This window comes from Kogia breviceps, chromosome 15, assembly GCF_026419965.1.
Source record: "Kogia breviceps isolate mKogBre1 chromosome 15, mKogBre1 haplotype 1, whole genome shotgun sequence".
Classification (NCBI taxonomy): domain Eukaryota; kingdom Metazoa; phylum Chordata; class Mammalia; order Artiodactyla; family Physeteridae; genus Kogia; species Kogia breviceps.
In genome coordinates, this window is record NC_081324.1 from 44,281,028 (window position 1) to 44,303,356 (window position 22,329).

Below are 22,329 nucleotides of genomic sequence, written 5' to 3' on the forward strand. Positions count from 1 at the left end.
CGCCACCAGGGAAGCCCCACACACTTATTTTGATGGTATGATGTATGCTGGATGAGAAATAAAATCTTTCAGCCATATGTCATTAGTATTCAAAGACCATGGAAGAACAAGACAATGATAAAAAAAAAATGAGCTAGGTACTGGCTACATAAAAACTGTTTCATGGTGTTTGTTATAAATAGCCATCATGTTCCAAAGAGAATGGAAAATTTTTCAGCATCAAGAGCAATGTATGAGGGCATATACCTCTCTTTTTGCAACTGTTAGCATATTTTATCACTCCCATTTTTGCTATCTTCAATAGCATTAAAGATACTAAACTTATTTGTTAACACAGCTGAGGCTTTTTCTCATGTGATGATTTACTATCTGTTTCTACAGTTTAAAGTATCTATTCTTCTCCTGTATCTTTTTTAGACTGCTTTATTGAGGTATGATTTACCTACAGTGAAATTTACCCATTTTAAGTGTAAAACATGAGGATGTTTCATAAGCCTATATGGTTTTGCAAATATCAAGACTGTTGGTTTTAGAACACTTCCATCACTCCCCAAAAGCTCCTTTTTGCCTATTTGTAGCCAAATCACAACCCACCCCAAGCAACCACTGATCTGTTTTCTATATAAGCGCTTTTCGCCTTTTCTAGAAATTTCACACAAATAGAATCATACAGTACATAGTATTTTGTGTCTGTATAAAATATAATGTTTTTGAGGTTCATCCACATTGTAGCATGTATCAATACTTCATTTCTTTTTATTGCTCAAGAGTATTCCATTGTATCAATAGACCACATTTTATCTGCTCACCAGTTGGTGGACACTTGGACTGTTACCAGCTTTTCATTATTATGAATACAAGCCACTATGAACACTTGCGTGCAAGTGTTTTTTTTTTTTTTTGTAGATGTATGTTTTTATTTTTCTTGGGTGGATAGCTAGGACTAAATTGTTAGGTCACTGGATAACTACTCTATGTTTAACTTTTTATAAAACTGCCAAACTGGCTCTACCATTTAATGTTTCCACTGGCAATATATAGGAGTTCCAATTCTATATTCTTGCTGATACTTGGTGTTGTCAGTCTTTCTTTGATTGTAGCTCATTCTAGCAGGTGTGCAGTGGTAGCTCACATAGTCTTAATTTGTATCTTCCCTGATGACTAATGATGTTGAGTATCCTTTATGCACACATTTGCTTTTTGTATATTTTCTTTATCTAACTTCCTTGTCCATTCATTTGAATGAAATCTGATTACCGCCTTTATAATTTGGAAGTGATTCTTTATACAACTGAAAAAGTAAATTTGTAATTTTCTTAATCTGTTGCTGTCAGTTTAATACTAAATTTACTATTTTTTTCATGCCCCCTTTGATAACTCCTTTTTGTGCTACCATGGTGCATTGAGGATATTTCTATTATTCATCACTAAGTGATTGTTTCTCCTTATGTGTATTACTGGCTTTTAATCTCAGGCATCTAGCATGGTTGCACCTATAATCTATGACTAAAAAGTATGCTTAGCTCTGTATAAGCAGGTATATCTATTTCGTCTCTGATGCCATTATCCATGTATTCAGTAATCTTAAAATGTGTCTTCCCTTCAAACATGAGCTAATCTTTTTCTATTTTCCTTTGCTTTACAAAAAGTAATCTAAATGCATACAGTAGCCTGTTGATAAATGGTATCAATAATTATTACAATGAAACCTCGTTCATTTTTCTCTATTCAGTTATACATTATCATCATTCCTCTTCCTGCTATTAGGGTGTATCTACTATGCCATATATTAAGTTTTTGTAAAAATGTGGAAACCTCTGGAATCAATTTTTGTCTGTGACTTAATGGAACAGTATTTTGAAAGCTGTAGCTTTGCTTTTTATTTTAAAATCTGATAAGGTAATTCTACCATAAACCATTTAAACATACACTGATATTCTTCTTTACTTCTTCTGTTAGATAAAGATCCATCCTCTAAGTTTTGTTTAAGAAATTCTGTGGGAGTAAGGGTTTTAATTTTTTTTTTTTTTTTTTTTTTAGTGGTATGCGGGCCTCACTGTTGTGGCCTCTCCCGTTGCGGAGCACAGGCTCCGGACGCGCAGGCTCAGCGGCCATGGCTCACGGGCCCAGCCGCTCCGCGGCATGTGGGATCTTCCCGGACCGGGGCACGAACCCGCGTCCCCTGCATCGGCAGGCGGACTCTCAACCACTACGCCACCAGGGAAGCCCCAAGGGTTTTAATTTTTAAGACCCATATGCTTAATAACACTATTAAATTTTTGTTCATTGATTCAATTAAGCACACATAACACTGTGTTTCAAAATGTGACCCTCCTACTACTGACATTAGAAACACAAAAAGTGTAACCACTTACTAACCACAGAAATTGGGCAAGTAGGGATGGCTCCTATCTCTACAACTGTGGTGCCAGTTAACTGATTATGAAAAGTACTTGTAAATATGTGGAGCTCAAAATATATCAGTTTCCTCCTCTGGACCAACTTCTCTCATTCCAGTTTTGAACATTAAGTACTTACCTTAATAAGGGTCACGATTCCTTCATTAGTTTGAGTATCAGTTTCTATGTGGAAATAACCCCCTTCATTTCCTGATGCAAAAGTGAAATTGGCTAACCAATTATCGGAGCCTACTTCATCTGCATCGAACACTTTTATGCGTAAAACTTCTACATTGGCTTTATTTTCTTCAACTGTTCCTTCATACTGCAAAACATGAACAGGCAATTTTTATTCTGAGGTAACACAAAACTAGGTGATATATTTTTAGTTTATGACTAAAATATACATAGGCATGTTTGTTATAAAAATAATAGTTACCACTTTATTTTCGACTACAGGTATATTGTCATTGACGTCCAAAATACGAATCTGAACTTGAGCTTGTTTTACTGGCTTATCTGTTACTTGTCCATTGCCATCTCTTGCTTCTACCATCAAAGTATAGCTGCTGTGTTCCTACAGGGAAATAAAAAATATCCAGCTGGGGTGAAAATGAATGGCTCTATCTTTCTGGTTTTAGTTCACTTTATCATCAAGGGAATGAACCACAGTATATTTTATTCATAAATAAGTTTCATGATCTGCTGTTAATCCTGTGAAGATGCTGTTTATTTGCCATCAGAGCTTTTCTAAAAGGGCAGAAAAGCCTAATGCAGTTGCTGATATTGAATTCTTAATTATGTCATTGGTGATATTTATCAGGAGATGAGTCTCTCCTTAAAATAGTCTGAGCACAAAAGAGTGCATTCAAAATGTAGTTTGCGCTATACTGGAAGAGATGGGACTCTAAGACTTGGTTTTTTCTATCCCACACATCATTTTCAGCTAAAAGTTAAGCCAGGAAAACTTAATCCCCCAAGAACACTTGACCAGTGAAGGCAAAACTTGGTGAGCTTTGTCCATACATCCCAGGAGATTAGATTCTTGGAGAACGTGTCCTAGAGAATAACGTCTCAGATATTACTCCAAAGGGAAGCCTCTCTTCCACGTGGTCCCCTTCTGATGGCTCCATTCAGTGTGGGTGTTGTTTAAGGAGCCGGCAGCCAGTGCCAATGCCTGGGGACCCTGTGCTCAGTGAGAGGCAGGACAGCAGAGGCTTTGGAACCAGCTGGCTGGGTTCCAATTCTGACTTACTAGCTGTGTTGGACACTCATCCCTTTGATCCTTGGTTTCCTTCTAGGTAAAATGGGGGTAATTGTATCTGCTTCACAGGGTTTACAGGTGAAGTTAATTTGAGTTAATCCACGTAAAAGGCTTGTAATAGCACCAGGCATGTGGTGAGTGCCCAATAAGTGACAGCAAGTATTTTCTGGTTAAACTTTCCAGAGACAGAAGCTCATTAAAAAAATCACACTACTAATTCAAAATAGTACTTTTCCATTCTCATTTTATGCAAAAAGGTAGAGTAGAATTTTAGGAGTAATAATATGCTTTAATTTTACAAAGACCTTGATAGGAATGTTGAGCACCATCCTCTCCGTCTCTGGCCAGAGTCAAATCCTTTTTCCAAGTAACACAAAACACGCTGACTGTGCCTGGATGATGATTTATATTTGATGATAATACAATATTCTTTGGATCATCAACATTTTACTATGCATGCTGTTAACACCTTTATGTATGTAGCATTTAAAAAAACTTCTCTCTCCCTTTTTCAACTAAAATGTTCCCTTTGACTTAGAAACAAAAAATGAAATGTTAGAGAAAGCACCCTTTTTAGGAAACTGACTCAAATTTTCCTCCAATTTGGGATTTACTCTTTCTTTTACAAATACTTCTATTACCCTAAATAGGCCTCCTATTTCAAACATTTTTCCTCCCTCTGTATATGTATTAGTATATGAAAGATTATTAGTAAATATGAAAGATTCCTGACGTTTCATTATAGAGACACAAATTAAGGAACATTACTTTGGAACTATCTAGCAAACAGATCCTGACTGGAGAGGCCCTAGGACAGTGCTTACGTAATTTTATATTTTTTAGCAGCCACATTTTAAAAAGTAAGAAGAGGGAATTCCCTGGCAGTGCAGTGGTTAGGACTTGGTGCTTCACTGCCGGGGCCTGTGTTCAATTCCTGGTCAGGGAACTAAGATTCCGCAAGCCGAGTAGCGTGGCCAAAGACATAAATAAATAAACATTAAAAAAAGTAAAAAGAAACAGGTAATACTAATTTTAAACAAATATATTTCATTTAACCCATGGTATCCAAAATATAATCAATTCAACATGTGATCAACAAAAATATTATTAAGGTGATATTTTACACATTCTTTTTTTCATACTAAGTCTTCCCAATCTGGTGTATATTTTTCACTTACAGCACATCTCAATTTGGACTAGTCACATTTCGAGTGGTCAATGGCCACATATGCCTGATGGCTACCACATTAGACAGCACATCCCTAGAGAAGGATCATTCCGAGTTATCCTATGAGTAAGTACCATAGACCAAAGTCAGAAAATTAGCAAAGAATTAGAGAGAGAATAACTGGAAAGACAGAGGAGAGCTGAAAAGAGGAATAACATAAAATATTAATTTACCTCTCTGTCCAAGGTAATACTGGTTGTATAAATCTCTCCTGTATCTTTATTTAGGTAAAACAATGGAGAATTAGCAGGCTCCTGAGGTACGATTCTATAGGAAATTTTAGAATTCAGAGTGTTGGGCTCATCTGCATCTGTTGCGGTGATTTTCATCACAAGTGTATCTGGCATCAGAAACAAAGGTGTCCAAGATGAAACTCAACTTTTAGCATACTAATGTATGTTATTATTTTATTTATAATATCAACTTGTTCCAAAAAGGATTCCAGGTATTTATCAAAATCAGTTTACCAAGATCAAAACATTTAATTGTTTGAGGAAATAAGTGTGAATGGAGGTAGGAATAGGAAAAATAAGGTGAGGGTGAGGCTGAGGTTAGTAAATACAATTCTTAGGATGAAGTCCTGAACACTTGCTATAGAAGGGTCACAAATTTGTTTATAATAGACCTAATAACCCATACAAAGAAAGAAGAATGAACAGATACAAATACATGCTTATGAAAATATAAGCAATTCAGGAGAAGCATAGCTATTCTTTACATTCTGATCAAAGAGAAATCTCTCCTGCATTTAACATTTGCATTGAAGTCTCACAGTTGAAACAATATGTCAAAGGTCAGCAAACTACTGCCAGTGAGCCAAAGCCAGCCAGCCACCAGCTTTTGTGAATAAAATTTTATTGGAACACAACCATGCCTATTTGTTTACATGTTATCTATGGCTGCTTTCCTGATACAGACTAAAATTGAATAGTTGGTATAGAGACCTAACCTATCACATCAATTTACCACATCTGTTTGAGGGTAAAAAATTTATAACAAAAAAGCAGTTCCAAACCTAGAGCAATACGTTTATTATTATTTGTCCTGTGGGTAATACTCAGCCTCCACTAAGACAGAGGTTTCAGTGTTCAGTTACACAACGGGGATAAATTGGCCTTGGATATTCATTCATAAAAAAAAAAATAACCTCTTACTTGCTGCACTCAGCTCTTCAACAGACCCAACAAAGATGTCCTGTGTGAACACTGGCTCATTGTCATTGATGTCAAGAACTTTAATTCGGAGTTCTATTGGTTTCTCTAAGTTGTTTCCTTTCTCATCCAAAGCATAACCAATTAGCTGAAATCACGACATAAATAATAGAAGGGATTAGATTTAAACTGAGGTCATTCAAGTACCATAGTTTCAAAACAATAATAAAACATATCATAATTATTACCCAAGAAGAACTACAAACTAATAAATGTAAAATTGTTCTTCTTACCAGAAAAAATGGTGTTTCTTCTCGATCTAGAATGGTGGTAACGTTCAATTCTCCGGTGTCTTTATTAAAGACAAACACACCAAAAGGTGGCTCTGTGATCCCTTTTCCAGTGTATTTGTATGTAATTTTTAGCTTTCTTTCTTCTGCAAGACCAGAATGTATCTAACATAAAAATAAGAAAGGAATGCCTCAAGTTAAACTCTCTGTAACTTATAGGTAATTGTTTTTAATGGAAAATTCCACTCTGAGGCCGTCAGATGTTGATGGGTGGAGGGTGGGCGGTGCACAGGTGCTCCAGAGCAGAGGTGCTGGTGTCAGAGGACCTGGTTCTGGTTCTGTCTCAGCCACTCACCAGGTAGTGATGCTGAGGCAGTTACCTACCCTCCTGTGTCTCAGTGTTCTTATCTGTAACCTGAAGAGACACTACTGCCTACCTCTCAGGGTTGTTATGAAATTAAGCTATCATTAGGGGGGTACATCTTGGTGGGGGTGGATTTTAAATTTAGCACATAAGGTAAAAATTGCAGAGTCAAAATCACCTTTATAACTCCATTCGACTATCAGGACAGTATGAATAAGGCATCCTTCCATAGAAGGGTTAAAATAGTCAAGTGTTTGCCTGCTTGGAATGCTTCAGCAAATCAGGGTTTCTAACCTGCTGGGTCTTCTGTAGTTAACACTTTCATCCTCTATAAACAGCTTTATTTGTATCTCTAATTCGTTTGTTTGTTTGCCATTTCTGTATCTCTCATTCTTCATTAGTAAGTGTGTCTCTGTGGCCTCCTACTGGATCCTCAATTTCTTTTCTTCAGACATCACTGAAGCCATCACCACCCACCTGCCTGGCCAATTCTTTGTCCTGAAATCTCAGAATTAGCTACACATTCTTCCCAGAGGATTCTCAACATGCACTGGGGCTGGGGGTTGCTGTTGAGAATGATCAATGGGACTCCAATCTCCTGCTACAGCTGCTCTGCTCCAAGAGTGGAACGGTGATCCTGGGGCAGCCCATGATCACTTTTCACTGAGCTTCTCTCTCTGTTTGTCTTTCTTGTTCTCTGTGTTTCTGTTTGTCTGTCTCTCTTTTTTTGCCAAGTACATGCATACACACACACAACACATGTGTATGTGCATATACATATATACTTCAGTATTTATAGAGGATATTCTAGATCTCTATGTGCTAATTATATGTATTATATAATTTCACTTACATTTAAAATAAAACCAAACTGTGTGTGGACATAACAGTTGGTTTGTATATATATGTATTCATGTAAGAGTATGTAAGTATATACATACTTATGTATTTCACAAGATCTGGAAGATACTAAACTGTTGACAGTATTACTCCTAGACAGAGAATTTGGAAAGTTGGGGAAATATAAGATCTTTTGCTTTTTACATTTTACTCTGAACAACTTTTCTTTTTCACTTTTTTCCAGCTTTATTGAAATATAATTGACATAACATTGTGTAGGTTTAAAGTGTACAATGTGATCGTTTGATACACATATGTATTGTGAAATATTTACCATGCTAGGATGAACAACTTTTATAATTAAAATTAGTAAGAAGAATAACTAACACTTATTGAACCCCAAAGAATCAATGCATTTTAGGGAAAGAATGTGTGAAAGAATGTGTGAATGACTCAGATATCTCATCAAACCAAACCAAAGCAAACCGAAAAGCTTAACTCCTTATATACATACTATTATTTAAAACCGTAATTAGACATTTAGATTTTAGAAGGCTTCTATGAAAACAACATGCTGGGGCTTCCCTGGTGGCGCAGTGGTTGAGAATCCGCCTGCCGATGCAGGAGACACGGGTTCGTGCCCTGGTCCGGGAAGATCCCACATGCCGCGGAGCAACTAAGCCCGTGAGCCATGGCTGCTGAGCCTGCGCGTCCGGAGCCTGTGCTCTGCAATGGGAGAGGCCACAACAGTGAGAGGCCCGCATACCGCAAAAAAAAAAAAAAAAAAAAAAAAAAAAAAAAAAAAAAAAAAAGAAAACAACATGCTGCTGGAAAAAGGAAAGTGTTGTCTTCTGTTCTGTAGCCGCTCCTTCTTTTAAGGAGCTCATCATGTATGTTTATAAGATGGGAAAGATGAAGGACAACTTGCATTATGAACAATTATTCATTCACACAAATGTTTACTGAACACCTACTGGATGTTGGCACTGCTCAGGGCACAGGGCATGAGCTGTGAGCCCTAAGGTCTAAGCCCCTGCCCTGGGGGAGCTTACACTCTACTGAGGGAACCAGACAACAAGCAAGCAATTTATGACATAATGTCCTGGAGGCGAATAAGCTATAAACTGAGCAGAACGAGAGACGGGACTGAGATGGGGTGAGGCCGGGAAGGGAATTCTTTCGGGAGCTAACTCTTGGCTAGAGGCTTGATGCTGTGAGATACTGCAAATATCTGTGGGGAGGGGGTTCTAGGTAGAGGCAACAGCAAGTGCTAAGGGTGGGAGGCTGGAATGGCTTGTGTCAGCTTAGGGAGGTGGCAGAGTGGGGGCTGGGGGCTGATAGGAGCTAAGGTCAGAGAGGAGGTCAAGGCCAATGAATACCAAGAGCTCTTGTAGGCCGAGGTGAGGAGTTTACTCCTTCCACTGCAGTGGGCAGCTGTTGAAAGGGTCTCACTAAGGGGATGCTTTGATTTGTCTTTTCAAAAGATCACTCTGGGGCCTCCCTGGTGGCACAATGGTTAGGAATCAACCTACCAATGCAGGGGACCCGGGTTCGAGCCCTGGTCCGGGAAGATCCCACATGCCATGGAGCAACTAAGCCCATGCGCCACAACTACTGAGCCTGCGCTCTAGACCTTGTGAGCCGCAGCTACTGAGCCTGTGCGCCACAACTACTGAGCCTGCGAGCCACAGCTACTGAGCCTGCACTCTAGAGCCCGTGTGCCACAACTACTGAAACCCGCGTGCCTAGAGCCCGTGCTCCATAACAAGGGAAGCCACCGCAATGAGAAGCCCGCGTACCGCAATGAAGAGTAGCCCCCGCTGGCCACAACTAGAGAAAGTCCGCATGCAGCAACGAAGACCCAACGCAGACAAAAATAAATAAATTTATAAGAAAACCAAACCCAAACAAAAAACTCCCAAAAGATCACTCTGGCCCCTTTCTGGAGAATGGACTGTGGTGGGGGGAGGTGGAGGCAAGAGTTAAAGCAGGGAGATGAAGTCGGGATGCTTTTGGTAACACAGGTCAGAGCTGACAATGACTTGGACAAGGACGGTGGCAATGGGGAGAAGTGGACAGATCTGGAACACATTTTTGGCATAGAACTGACAGTATTTGTTACATTTTTGAAATATTGGATAGAATTATAGCACCGTTTACTGAAATGGGTAGAACTTATGGGGAACAGCTTTTGGGAAAAATCAAGGGTTCAGACTTTGCACATGCTAAGTCTGAGATACATATTAATAGAATTACCATATAAATTTATCCAAAAAAATGGGCATTTTGAGAGTGAAAGGGGAGTTATTAATGATTAGGCTAGGACAATGGCTACAAACTCAGACTGTTTCAGGCAGGATGTGTGGTCACCCTACCACCTATTAGATATCAGTTCTTTTCATTTTGAAAACTACTTTCATGTGTAGGGTGGCAGAATATGAAACTCTGGTATAAGAATTATTTCAAGCCGAAAGCAACTGAGAAGCAGATACAAGAAAGCTCTCTGCCCTCCCCCTATTTGCTTAAGAGCAGGACATAAATTCGTAAAGGTGCCTTTCCACCCCTCTCTATGAGGAAGGACAAAAGTTAACCACAGGAGTTAGATCCTTATCAGCCTGGAGACAGGACCAGAGGAATCCACAAAACAAACCTGACTGACTAGCTTTTTCTATTATTAGTTGCCCATATATTTGCCTTCCCCCAGTTTGCTGCTCCTGGAGATTCAAGGTCCTTTTCGTCTTGTCACTTCTCTAAAAATTTATTGTTCTTTTGCTAAGTAGCTCTATAAACCCAAATCCTAACCAAACCTTTGAGTTACTCACCTCTGGGTACTCCCATGTGCTACATGCATGATAGACATGTTACTAAGCTTGTTTGTTTTTCTCTTGTTAATCTGTTTTTTTGTCAGTCCAACTTCCAGGGCTTCAGCCAGAGAAACTAGGAGGGTGGTAGGAAAAAGAACACTGCCCTGCCCCCAACACATGATACTATCTCCTTTTGAGCATTGTAACACTCTGTTAAACAAAGATTCAACTAGTGCCAGATTCAACTCTTAGTTGAATCAAAGCCCTACATTATATATATATATATATTCACCAATAATGCTGCATCTTTCAGAATGAGAAAGAGGCTCTTCCAGGTGATATCTCGAATATTAAAACCTCAGTAAGTACATCATATGATTTTCCTAAAATTTTAAAGTAAACATGAAAGTCCTCAGACCACACTTTAGCAATACGCATGCATTTCCTGTTCCTCTTCAGAAGGTACCTTGGCAATCGGATTCTTCCTGGACAGATCCTCTCCTTCCCGAAGAGCCACAGGGGCAGTGATCCAAGCGCGCTTTTGCCTCACTGAGTGAGTATGTTTAGGAAGCAGCTTATTTTCATTTCTTGACTGTAAGGCCTAAAACAACAAAATAATGCCCCCAAATGATTAAGTACCCTAAGACATCATTAGTATGGCATCCTGAAATTTACTAAAAGTTGAAAAGGGGCTGTGCAAATTTAAAGGTATAAATTTCATATTTTTTTAACAGGCTTCATTTTCAAAGAGGAAATATATACACTCTAGCAAACGCCATATACCGAAGAGCTGTTTCCAAACCAGTAAAGCAGTTTTTTATCAGTTAGAAGAGATCTCCCAGAGTGAAGAGTTAACAAGGTGAGAGTAATTGAGTGATCTTACAAACGGGGAAATTAAAATTAACATACCAAGTCAAGAATTTTTTTCTTACTGACTGAAAATGAAGTTTTATTTTTTGTGGTGCCTTATAATTTAAAAATGAATTACTAGACTAAATGTCAGTAACGTGTTGATAAGATATCAATTTAAATAAAACTAGTGCAAGTGTCAGTTAACGAATTTATTGTTTTAAGAATGATGTTAAAGGATTAAATCACCCATCTTTGGTTTATCAAAAACTTTAGGTAGAAAACTATTCTATAAATTTTCAGTTGTGCTTTAATAGATGAATATGTTTTATCCAAGGAACATTTTAATACAGCTGACCGAGTATTTTAAGATCAGAAATGATTTTTACACTAGGTTTACAGTTTTACTCATTTTGTTGCTGTATATAACATGTATTTTATTTCAAAATATTTACACTGGTTATCACTAGGTCACTGATTTTTTTCTTTGTTTTTAGTGGAAAAATTCTTCTATAATTAAAAAATTAAATTATGTATCAAAACATTAAAATAACATTAAAGTTTATAATGTAAAAATGTAAAACATCCTCTTACTTTTTTCACTCATACTTTGAAGCATTCACCGTTAACAGCTTGATAAATATCTTTTATGATCTTTTCTTATGACCACACATCTGCACATGTAAAAAGGTCTCTTTTTTTATAAAAATGGAATTATACTGTACATCTCATTGTGCCCCTTGATTTTTATTTTAAAGGGTGATTCATTATTTATTTATTTAATTTTATTTTTGGCTGCATTGGGTCTTCGTTGCTGCGCTTGGGCTTTCTCTAGTTGTGGTGAGCGGGGGCTACTCTTGGTTGCAGTGCGCAGGCTTCTCATTGTGGTGGCTTCTCTTGTTGTGAAGCACGGGCTCTAGGAGTGTAGGCTTCAGTAGTTGTGGCACACGGGCTTAGTTGTTCCACAGCATGTGGGATCTCCCCAGAACAGGTCTCAAACCCGTGTCCCCTGCATTGGCAGGTGGATTCTTAACCACTGCGCCACCAGGGAAGTCCTGCCCCTTGATTTTTCATTCAGTACCTCATCATGGACATTCTTCCATGTACCATAAATTGTTTTACCATTCTCTCATTGATGGGCATTTAGATTGTCAAAATATGCTGCACAGACATCCCTGGATAGAAGTTCCTGTGTTTGAGTGGGAATGGCTAAGTCTGAGGTGATAAGGATAGAGTAGGATAATCAAGTAGTTAGCTCAGAAATTCCACTAAGGGATTGTAGATAGAGAGAACTTTAGGGGACTTTGGGAGACCCCAGTAAGTTAATGATCATTCAAGAAAGCAATGGAAAAATCCTGAAACAAGCTTGCTTGACTCATAAAGCAGAGCAAGTCACTTAGCGTCAAAGCCAGATTGGCTTGCTTAGCAATAAAACCACGCAAAACAGAAGCATGAGACATGCCCCAAAACAATCAAACACTAGTGGAAAATAAGGCCTACAACCTGCCCAGTGATGTTGACAAGTTAATGACCCCTAGGACATGCTCTCTGCACACACAAAAACAGTAATTTATGGAAAGGCGACATTTCAAAGTGGAAGACCCTTGTTGTACTGAGACCTGAAATAATTTTTCCATAGTGCCATGACGGTCCTGGATGCACCATATAGGGTCAGAAACTCCCCCACCCAGCATGTAGGAGGAGTTAATGATTGAAGACTCAAAGAATGAAAAAGAAGGTGGTCTTCTCCCCCTCCCTCCTCTTCCTTTGATTATAAAAATGTAGCCCACTAAGTACTCGGAGCAGTGCAATGCTTGCCTCCTCCCTTGTAAGTCTCACAAGTGTCCTAGTCTAATAAATCACTTCTTATTTATCACTTTGCCTCTCACTGATTCTTTCTGCACTGAGACATAAAGGACCGGAGCTCCCTGGAGCCCCCCGAAATGCCACCTAGCGGTTTCAGCAGGAGTGTGTGTTTTCAATCTGGGAAAGGCACAACTGTCTTCCATGAAATTAAGCCCCTGAGTCCAAAAGACAGGAATAATCCCCTCGGTTCCTTACCTCTAAATGGAGTCCATCTCCAAAGTTAAAGCAGATCTGGAAAATAAAATTATTTGTTGTTTAATACAATTTATCACTCAAGTCAGCTTAAATACTTTGTTAATGAATAACCTAGCACCTAGGATATAACAGACATTAAAAAAAGGTGGGGGGTGTTTAACCACTACTATGCGTCTTTGTCAAAAGGAAACAAATTTTAGTTTTCCCCTTTGCTTCCCACCATGACCAGGGCCAGAGACAGGAATCCATATTCTTTTATATGCATACTCCCTCCCCCAGGAAGCTCAGAACACAACTCACATCTGAAAAACAAAGACACAAACTCTCCTTTTGAAATCTTAGCCACTCTCTGGTCCTTCCCTCCTTACCCTGTGGTTTTCACCTCATGTTCTCAGGGATCCACGTACCTTTCCTCAAGGCTTTTAGTGTGAGATGCACTCCCCCCTCCTCCTCCCTCGCTAACTCCCATCATGCCCCATATTCGGGTCACACATGACTGCCCATATTCAGACTTCATTCCTCAGCTTCCTCAGGCCTACCAACTCTTTTCTTTGGTTCTTATCAAGCACTCTGGACTTATATTACACATCATTATACAGAACTAAATAGTTATGTTTACTCTGAATCTGCACAACAAACCCCCATCCTGCCTTTTGACTTTTGCAGCACTTTGTTTATGGTCCATTAATCTCCTCTTGGCTTCCCTCTTCTCTTGGTTTAATCTGAACCAGCACTTCTAACAGGGTAGCCACATGTGGCTATTTATACTTAAATTATTTGAAATTGATAAATTTGCTCAACTGCCACAAGAGGCAAGTGGCTTAAGAACACTTCCACCATTGCCAACCATTCCAAAGATATTGCCAATGACTCAGGGATCCTCAATCTCTTGATCTTCTAATATTCCTGCCTCACTTTTTCCCCCAACTCTGTAAGCCTTTTTGACCCTGTACTGACACTGCTAGAGACGGCCAGAGAGATTGAATGGACCCGTCACACATGCATGCTCCCTCCTCAGGAGTGATGTTTGTTTCTAGGGTGACTATGTATGTTTATGTTTGCCCAGGCAAGTGCTGTTGTGCAGGCATCCCATCTGTTAGCACCCCTTTCATTCTCAAAAGTGTGCTCATTCAGACCATAAATTATACAACGGCCTTATCTTTGTTTCTTGTATCGCATCCCTCTCATACTATCCCAAACTTCCAGGCAATACCCCAATCACATTGACCACACTTCTGAACCCACTCTTAGATGATCCCACATTTTATTTGACTGAGATTGTATCTTCCATCACCCTCTCCTTCCCTTCTTTCTCCAAGGAAGAGGTGTCCTGATGCCTTCGCAAGGTTAACCATCATCTGTGTGCTTTATTTTCAACTTTTCCACTTATTCTCCCACATTTATCTTCTCAAGAAACTTGTTCCTTTCACTAATCTTTTATCTTCATTTGCTGCTGGCTCATCAAACATGTTTATTTCCTTACCATTGGTTGGTCAAACAAAGTTAGATCTTCCCCATCTTAAAAACACACAAACAAACAAACCTCTTCCTCATTTCTGTTACCATTTAATCTACTGCTCCATATATCCTTCTTCTACTATAATTCCAACCGGAAATAGTTGTCTATATTTATTGCCTTTACTTCCTCACCTATTTATGTATTAATTCTTTGTAATCTGTCTTAAATTTGGATTTTTCTCAGTCTTGTCTGCCTTTTTTCATGTGCATCTCAGGTCACATGGATCCATGAAGCCTTGGTTGGTAAATCATGGAAAGCAGGGCTTTCTCTAAAATTTTTCAGTCTCTTTTGCTTACTCACATCCCTTTGAAGGCTTCTTGCAGGGTCTCTTCTACACATGGATCTTTCACCTTCCTTTCTTTCCTCTACCTTGTAGCAAGTGTTCTTGTTTCCACCCTTGCAAAGAGATACTTAAGGACAGTGGATGTTCAGTCTGTAATATGAGTTTCTTTGGGGCAGATGAACCACCATGGCTAATTTTCTATTTTATGGTCAGATATATTATTTCTTCCTCATCCTCTCTATTACTAGTTTACCAGCTAGCAATGGCCAGAGATATCTCCAACCAAAGTCGTGCTCCCCAAATTTATGTACTTTCAGAGGTGGCATGGTATAAAATAACAAGGGAAAGCAATGCCAAATGGATCACTCCTCTCTGCATGTTTCTCTGGTGGGTATTTTTGAAGGGCAAGACTAGGGGCTAGATCCAGGATTCCTCATTGTCACATCATCAGGGGACATTCTTAAAAAGTGATATATTTCTTGCCCAGCCTCTTAACTACTGGTTTCTTTTCTCTGTACGGGTCACACTGAGGAGTTGGCTGGATAAAATATTTACCACTTTTATTCTTCCCTAGAATCTTATTGGGCCTAGCAAAGGTGTGATATTAAATATGTGTTTTTTTTTTTTTTTTTTTTTTTTTTTTTTGCGGTATGCGGGCCTCTCACTGTTGTGGCCTCTCCCATTGCGGAGCACAGGCTCCGGACGCACAGGCCTAGCGGCCATGGCTCACGGGCTTAGTTGCTCCGCGGCATGTGGGATCTTCCCGGACCAGGGCACGAACCCGTGTCTCCTGCATCGGCAGGCGGATTCTCAATCACTGCGCCACCAGGGAAGCCCAAATATGTGTTATTTTAAGTAAATGTTATCATTCTGACCAAATATCATGTGTCCCAGGATGTAAGCAAAAGGGGCCAATTTAGTCTTCTAGTCAAACATAAACTCTTTATAAGAGTATCTTCATTTTTTATTGGAATGTACTTTTTAGATGTGACTTGTTAAGAAAACTACGTGACTATAAACAGTGCTTCTTAAGTTTTAATGTGTATTTTGTTCACTGGGGATCTTGTTATTGATAAAATGAAGATTTCAATTCAGTATGCCTGGAGTTCAGCTTTATACTCTGTATTTCTAATTGGCTCTCAGATGATGCCAAGGCTGCAGGTTCTTGAACCACACTTTAAGCAGTAAAGCTGTAGAACTGTGATATGCAATGTCATTCGTTTGTTGAGGGATACAGACAACGGAAGTCCACCTATTCATTATTATCTCAGTAGTTAACACAAGAAACTTTGTCACTCTTGATTGCTAATATCTTGAAAGCAGGGAATCTTTTATTTCATGAATTTACTTATTTTTAACCTTTAAAAACTTTTAAATTGCAGTTATAGTCAGCCCTCCATATCTGCAAACGCAGAACCCGCGGATGCAGAACCCACAGGTACGGAGTAAGACGCGCCTAGCCATTTTATATAAGGGACTTGAGAATCCTCATATTTTGGTTTCTGTGGGGCGGGGATTCCTGTAATCAACCCCCTGCAGTTATGGAGAGATGACTGTATATACAAAAGCAGAGTAAACAGTACAATGAGCATCCACATGGCCAGCACCCAGTTTCAACAACTGCTTAGCACACACTTTTTTTTTCCTTTGCCCCACTGCTTCTGAAGGGGTTTTGTCCCATTTACATTTTACTGTTGTTAATGCTTTAGATATAGCAGCATTTGATTTTTGAGAATTTCCCTAAATGTTTTTTTTTTAATTGAAGTACATTTGACATACAATATTTGTTTCAGCACACATTTCTTTTTAAATAAATTTTTAATTCAGGGATATTTTTAGATTTACACACATATTGTAAAGAGGGTACCAAGAGTGCCTTTACTCATTTCCCACTAAAGCTAACATTTTGTTTTTATATTAAAAAATATTTTGATTAATTAATTAATTACTTTATGGCTGCGTTGGGTCTTCGTTGTTGTGTGCAGGCTTTCTCTAGTCGTGCCAAGTGGGGTCTACTCTTTGTTGTGGTGCGCGGGCTTCTCATTGTGGTGACTTCTCTTGCTGCAGAGCACAGGCTCTAGGCGCGCGGACTTCAGTAGTTGTTAGCACGCGGGCTCAGTAGTTGTGGCTTGTGGGCTCTAGAGCACAGGTTCAATAGTTGTGGTGCACAAGCTTAGTTGCTCTGCGGCATGTGGGATCTTCCCAGACCAGGGCTCGAACCTGTGCCCGCTGCTTTGGCAGGTGGACTCTCAACCACTGCGCCACCAGGGAAGCCCATTTATTTGTTTATTAATTCAATCATTTTTATCAGCTTGGACTCATGCATATCGATTTTATTCTGTGGGTTATAATCCAATACTATTTAATTTATTTTATTGTTTAAATAGTTCCAGCTTTGGCCGTTGAAAGATCTTTCTGGTTAGATTGTGTCCCTTTTGACATGTCCCCATGTTTGTTTTTTGAGCTCTTTCTTACTGTCTAGTATTACAAGATGCTCCAGGCTCATCTTGTATTTTCCCTGTCCTAGCTTTAGAATCAACCATTTCATCAAGGAGCCCTGATTTCTAATACTGAATGGTATTTAGAAGCCAAGATCTGGGTATGTAGGTGTAGCACACACATTATTAAATTGTTTCCAGGCTCCTCAACCACTTTTTTTTTTTTTTTTTTTTTTTTTGCGGTACGCGGGCCTCTCACTGCTGTGGCCTCGCTCCCGTTGCGGAGCACAGGCTCCGGACGCGCAGGCTCAGCGGCCACAGCTCACGGGCCCAGCTGCTCCGCGGCATGTGTGATCCTCCCGGACCGGGGCACGAACCCGCGTCCCCTGCATCGGCAGGCGGACTCTCAACCACTGCGCCACCGGGGAAGACCTCCTCAGCCACTTTAAAGGGGAGGTAATAAAGATAGAGCTTTTATTAACTTTGTTTTACCAGAGGCTGTGTTTTAATTATTTTTCAGTAGCAAAAGGTTCATCTAAACTTAATTAACTCCCAAAGATCCCATCTTCAAACACTATCCCATATGAATTTTGGGAGGACACAAACATTCAGTCTATAACAATGTGTAAGAGAATTTGGCCAATGAGATATCAGGAGAGTCTGGAAAAAGATTCTTCTCTCTGATAAGAAGAAAAACATGCATAGCCTCTCTTTTTACCTGCTTCTGGAGACTGCTGAGCAAGGATGTGACATTTGGAATCGCAACGGCCATCTGTGACCATGAGTAGAAAGCTAATAAAATGGCAGAGAAGACAAACTGAAACCATAACATCTTTGAGTTATGAAATTGGTCAAATCTGGAGCCACCCCATCTCTTGATCATTTGTTATGCGATATTAAACATTCTTTTTAATTAACCTTTTAGTTGGGTTTTGGTCCTTACATCTGAAAGCAGCCTAATGTGTACCATTTTTCAGAGTTATTATACAAATTAAAAGAAATAATACATAAATGTATTTATTGCAATGACTGGCACATGGCAGGTACTCGGTGAATACAATTATGATGTATTTCCTCATTTCTAAGACTTGCATTTTCCTCATCTTAAAATTTCTGAAATCTGGATTTATCCATGCCTTCAATTTCCCAAGCTCCTGCAATGTTCCTGTCCTCTTGGATTCTTACATGTTGGGGAGACAGACAAAAGTAGGGTGTGATAAAAGTTGTAAAGAAAATTAAAGCAGGGCCAAGGTGGTAGAGAGAGTTAAGACCGTGGAGAGGCTCTCAGAGGAGGTTACATCTGCATAGAGACCGGAATGGGGTGAGGGAGCAAGTCAGGTGGAGCCCTGCAAAAGTAATAGCCAGACCAGGAGGTGGGAATGAGAGCGCCATGGTCAAGGTGGTGGTGGTAGAGGGGAGGGATTCAGTGAAGACTGTGTCAGGGTGCCGGTTATGTTTCTTGATCTCGTTGCTGGTTACATGGTATGTTCGGTTTTTGAAAATTCAGTAATTCAGTACACTTCACTAAAAAGTTACCAAAATTGATGTGCACCTTAAAGCTGAGGGTTTTTGGAATCTACCTAATAGTTCTGCTGTTTGCAGTTTAGAGCATCTATTGCAATAGCCTGTTTTCACAGACACTTAATAAAGACATGATAGACTGAAATATTTGCTCCACATTCATGGTACAAACAACCCAAGAGAGTTGTACCAACATTTTGTCAGTTGTGGAACTGTTTGTTTATTTGACGAAGGAAATAGTTAAGATCTTAACTACTCCTTCCTAAAGTAAATGATTTGGATGTTTCCTTAGGAATGTGTATCTCACAGCACACATTCTTAATTTAGGACAGTAGTTCTCAGTTGGGGGAGATTTTGTGCACACAAATTCCCCCGCCCCTTTCCTGTGACATCCTGTGGTCACCTGGGATATTTGGTAAAGTGTGGAGACATTTTTGTTTATCAAACCAGAGTGCGTGTGTCGGGGGTGGGGTGGGGGGGAAGTAAGTGCTACTGGCAAGTATTGGGTAGAGACCAGAGAAGCTGCTCAACATGCTACAATGCACAGGATAGCCCCTCCCCCAACAAAGCATTATCTGGCTCTAAATGCAAAGTGCCAAGGTTGAGAAACCCTAACTTAGACCATGTTTCTCTGATTGCAAGTTACTGTAATAGCTAGGGTCAAGAAGGTCATGCAAGTTCTGGAGGACCATGGATTTATGTAAATTTCCAAACTGGTAGCACATTGCAGACAATATAAATGGAATAAATGACACACTCTGTCTTCAGTCCTCCATTCCCACCCCTTCCCACTTCCCTTTGAACATTTTCAGTTCTGTATGTTTGAGTGATGTCCTGTGGGGATGCTGTAAAAGGATTTCAAGCATTGGAAGGACGTCTGTACAAGGTGACCATTATGGTTTCTCCCAACTATGAAATCTGTCATTCTTTTTTCTCACAAGGAACTTGGTGATAGAAAAATGTCATGTGTGACATGCCTTTAAGACTGAAGAAGAAAAGTAAGCTTCTAGTCTCTGTAGTCAAAGAAGTAGTGTTTTTAGATGAACCAGAAAAATCCTTCAAAAGCTTTCCCAATTTACTGAAGTTTACAAAAAAAAAATTTAAAAATTTCTACCGTTAGATCCCATGCATCCTGTAAAAACTGGCCTTCTTGGTAACTGGAAAGAAAATAATTTTCTTTTTTCTTTTAGGCAGAGCCATGAGGGAAGGTCAAATATCACTGAAAAAATACAATCAGTCAATGACTCCGTTCCCAAGGTCGGCACCTTTAGAAAAGACTTCCTGCTCTGAACTCACCTTGATGAGTTTAACAAACAGAATCCTGGAGGACTTACAAGTCAGTGATGACAGTTCTTCCTGGCTAATAGGCTGTCAGCCTGAAGTAGAGGATTTTGAAGCTTTCTTTTGTGATTCTGAGTCCAAGGTTAGGTGACTCCTTAAACTTTAATATCTCAGACCAATAGATAACTTACTGAAGATGAGATGTAGAGGGGTACAAAGTAGTTTAAAATATTGTTTTAACTTTGAGGCATTATAATGGCTTATTGTTTCCATTCAGCCAGGAAGAACTTTAGCCTACTTTAGCAGGGTGGTCAACGGGTGATCTTTGGCACCCAAACAGAGGTGACCTAACACATGCCCGCTGTTGCTCTTCAACCTCATGCCCACCCCCGACAATCACAGAAAAAACTGTTACTTCCCTTTCCTACCCACCCTTCCAACCACACAGAATGTTTAAAAATTCTGTTTCTCAAAAAAAAAAAAAAAAAAAAAAAAAAATTCTGTTTCTCCCTTTCATTGTACAGAAGGCAGAATCAGAAATTGCTCTTAAGGTCCCTGGCTTACACCCAACCCATTCTTAAAGTGTTTCCAGCTTTGGCTAAAATAATTTAAAGGAAATAAAATGAGATAAAATAAAGGTCATGGATGCCACTTGTTTATTTCCTCTGATTACATATCCTGAATTTTCTAATTGTATAGACAGAACTGGTCCTTAGTAGACTCTGTTTCCACATGAAGGTCTGATAAACCTGATGTTTATCAGACTTATGTTAGAATTTCACCTATCATACTTCATACTATTTTCCTCTGGTCTTTTTTTTTTTGAAGGAGGAGATGTGGTCTATAAAATTTATTTTATGGCTAAACATTATACCATATTTAGAAATTCCCAACTTAAAAATCCAACTTATAAATGACCCATACATAAGTATAATTCCTAGGGCAGCCTCACTCAACAGCTAGTTTAAACATACATTTGTTTTCATGGCTGCTGTTTAAAAAAACTCAACAACCAAGAAAAGCAATATTTTGAACTTTAATTTTTCAACTCTGAATTTGAATTTTAGATAGTAAAATTATATACTTTAAGTCTGACATAAATTCTATAATTGATCATAAATTCTATAAATTGACCATAATCTTTTGCCTGCTCTTTAGATGTTTGGGCTAATCTTAATGTAATAAATATGATTTGGGGTGAGTCATATTAAAGTTAACTTTAAAGGGGGAGATATTTTTCTTGGAAACATTCATTGGTGCCAAGAATTTTAAAATACAGAGTTAGCAATGCTGTGCTACACTTGAGTTGTTAGAGCATGTTGTGAACTGTCCTTTCAAGTTGCCTTTTGTGTAATCATGGACAGCTCCTATTTTTAACTGAGCATAGACAAATAAACAGAAGACCCAAAAAAGTCAACATTGTTTTATTTAGTCAATTTCCTTGGCCCCTAAAACATTAAAAAAAATCAGAGTTGCTAATAAATAGCTAAAAGTAGGCATTTTCATATTTAATCTTCTTTTTCCATTCCCAATTATTTTCTAATAGGGATGTTAATAAACAGTGGTTCTCAAACTTGAGTGGCACGTGAATCTTCTTGCTGAAACACAAGACTTCTGAGTTTCTGAATCAGTAGGGCTGGGGTGGGGTATAAAAATCTGTATTTCTAACAAGTTTCCGGGTAATGCTGATGCTGCTGGTCCAGAGACCCCACTTTTGAAAACAATTGTGTAAAATAACAGAGTAGTATGGGCTTCCCTGGTGGCGCAGTGGTTGAGAGTCCGCCTGCCGATGAAGGGGACATGGGTTCTTGCCCCGGTCCAGGAAGATCCCACATGCCGTGGAGCGGCTGGGCCCGTGAGCCATGGCCGCTGAGCCTGCGCGTTCGGAGTCTGTGCTCCGCAAAGGGAGAGGCCACAACAGTGAGAGGCCCGCGTACCGCAAAAACAAAAACAAAACAGAGTAGCAAAGGAAAGGGAAGGAGAGCCTGCATAATTCATAGACTGGAGAATTAGCCCTTAATTACAGAGATGTGTGAA

General features: G+C 39.3%; 1 protein-coding gene across 1 annotated transcript in view; it reads right to left on the minus strand.

The window, feature by feature from the left end:
* The window catches only part of DSG2 (desmoglein 2), a 48,033-nt gene that overhangs the window by 18,884 nt on the left and 6,820 nt on the right, over positions 1-22,329 (minus strand). Inside the window, exons 2-8 of the mRNA XM_059040264.2 lie at positions 13,251-13,286; positions 10,807-10,941; positions 6,336-6,497; positions 6,046-6,190; positions 5,065-5,231; positions 2,839-2,976; positions 2,539-2,724 (exon numbers count right to left, since the gene is read on the minus strand). Of these exons, the coding sequence (XP_058896247.1) occupies positions 2,539-2,724; positions 2,839-2,976; positions 5,065-5,231; positions 6,046-6,190; positions 6,336-6,497; positions 10,807-10,941; positions 13,251-13,286 (969 nt within the window). The remainder of the gene's footprint in view (positions 1-2,538; positions 2,725-2,838; positions 2,977-5,064; positions 5,232-6,045; positions 6,191-6,335; positions 6,498-10,806; positions 10,942-13,250; positions 13,287-22,329) is intronic.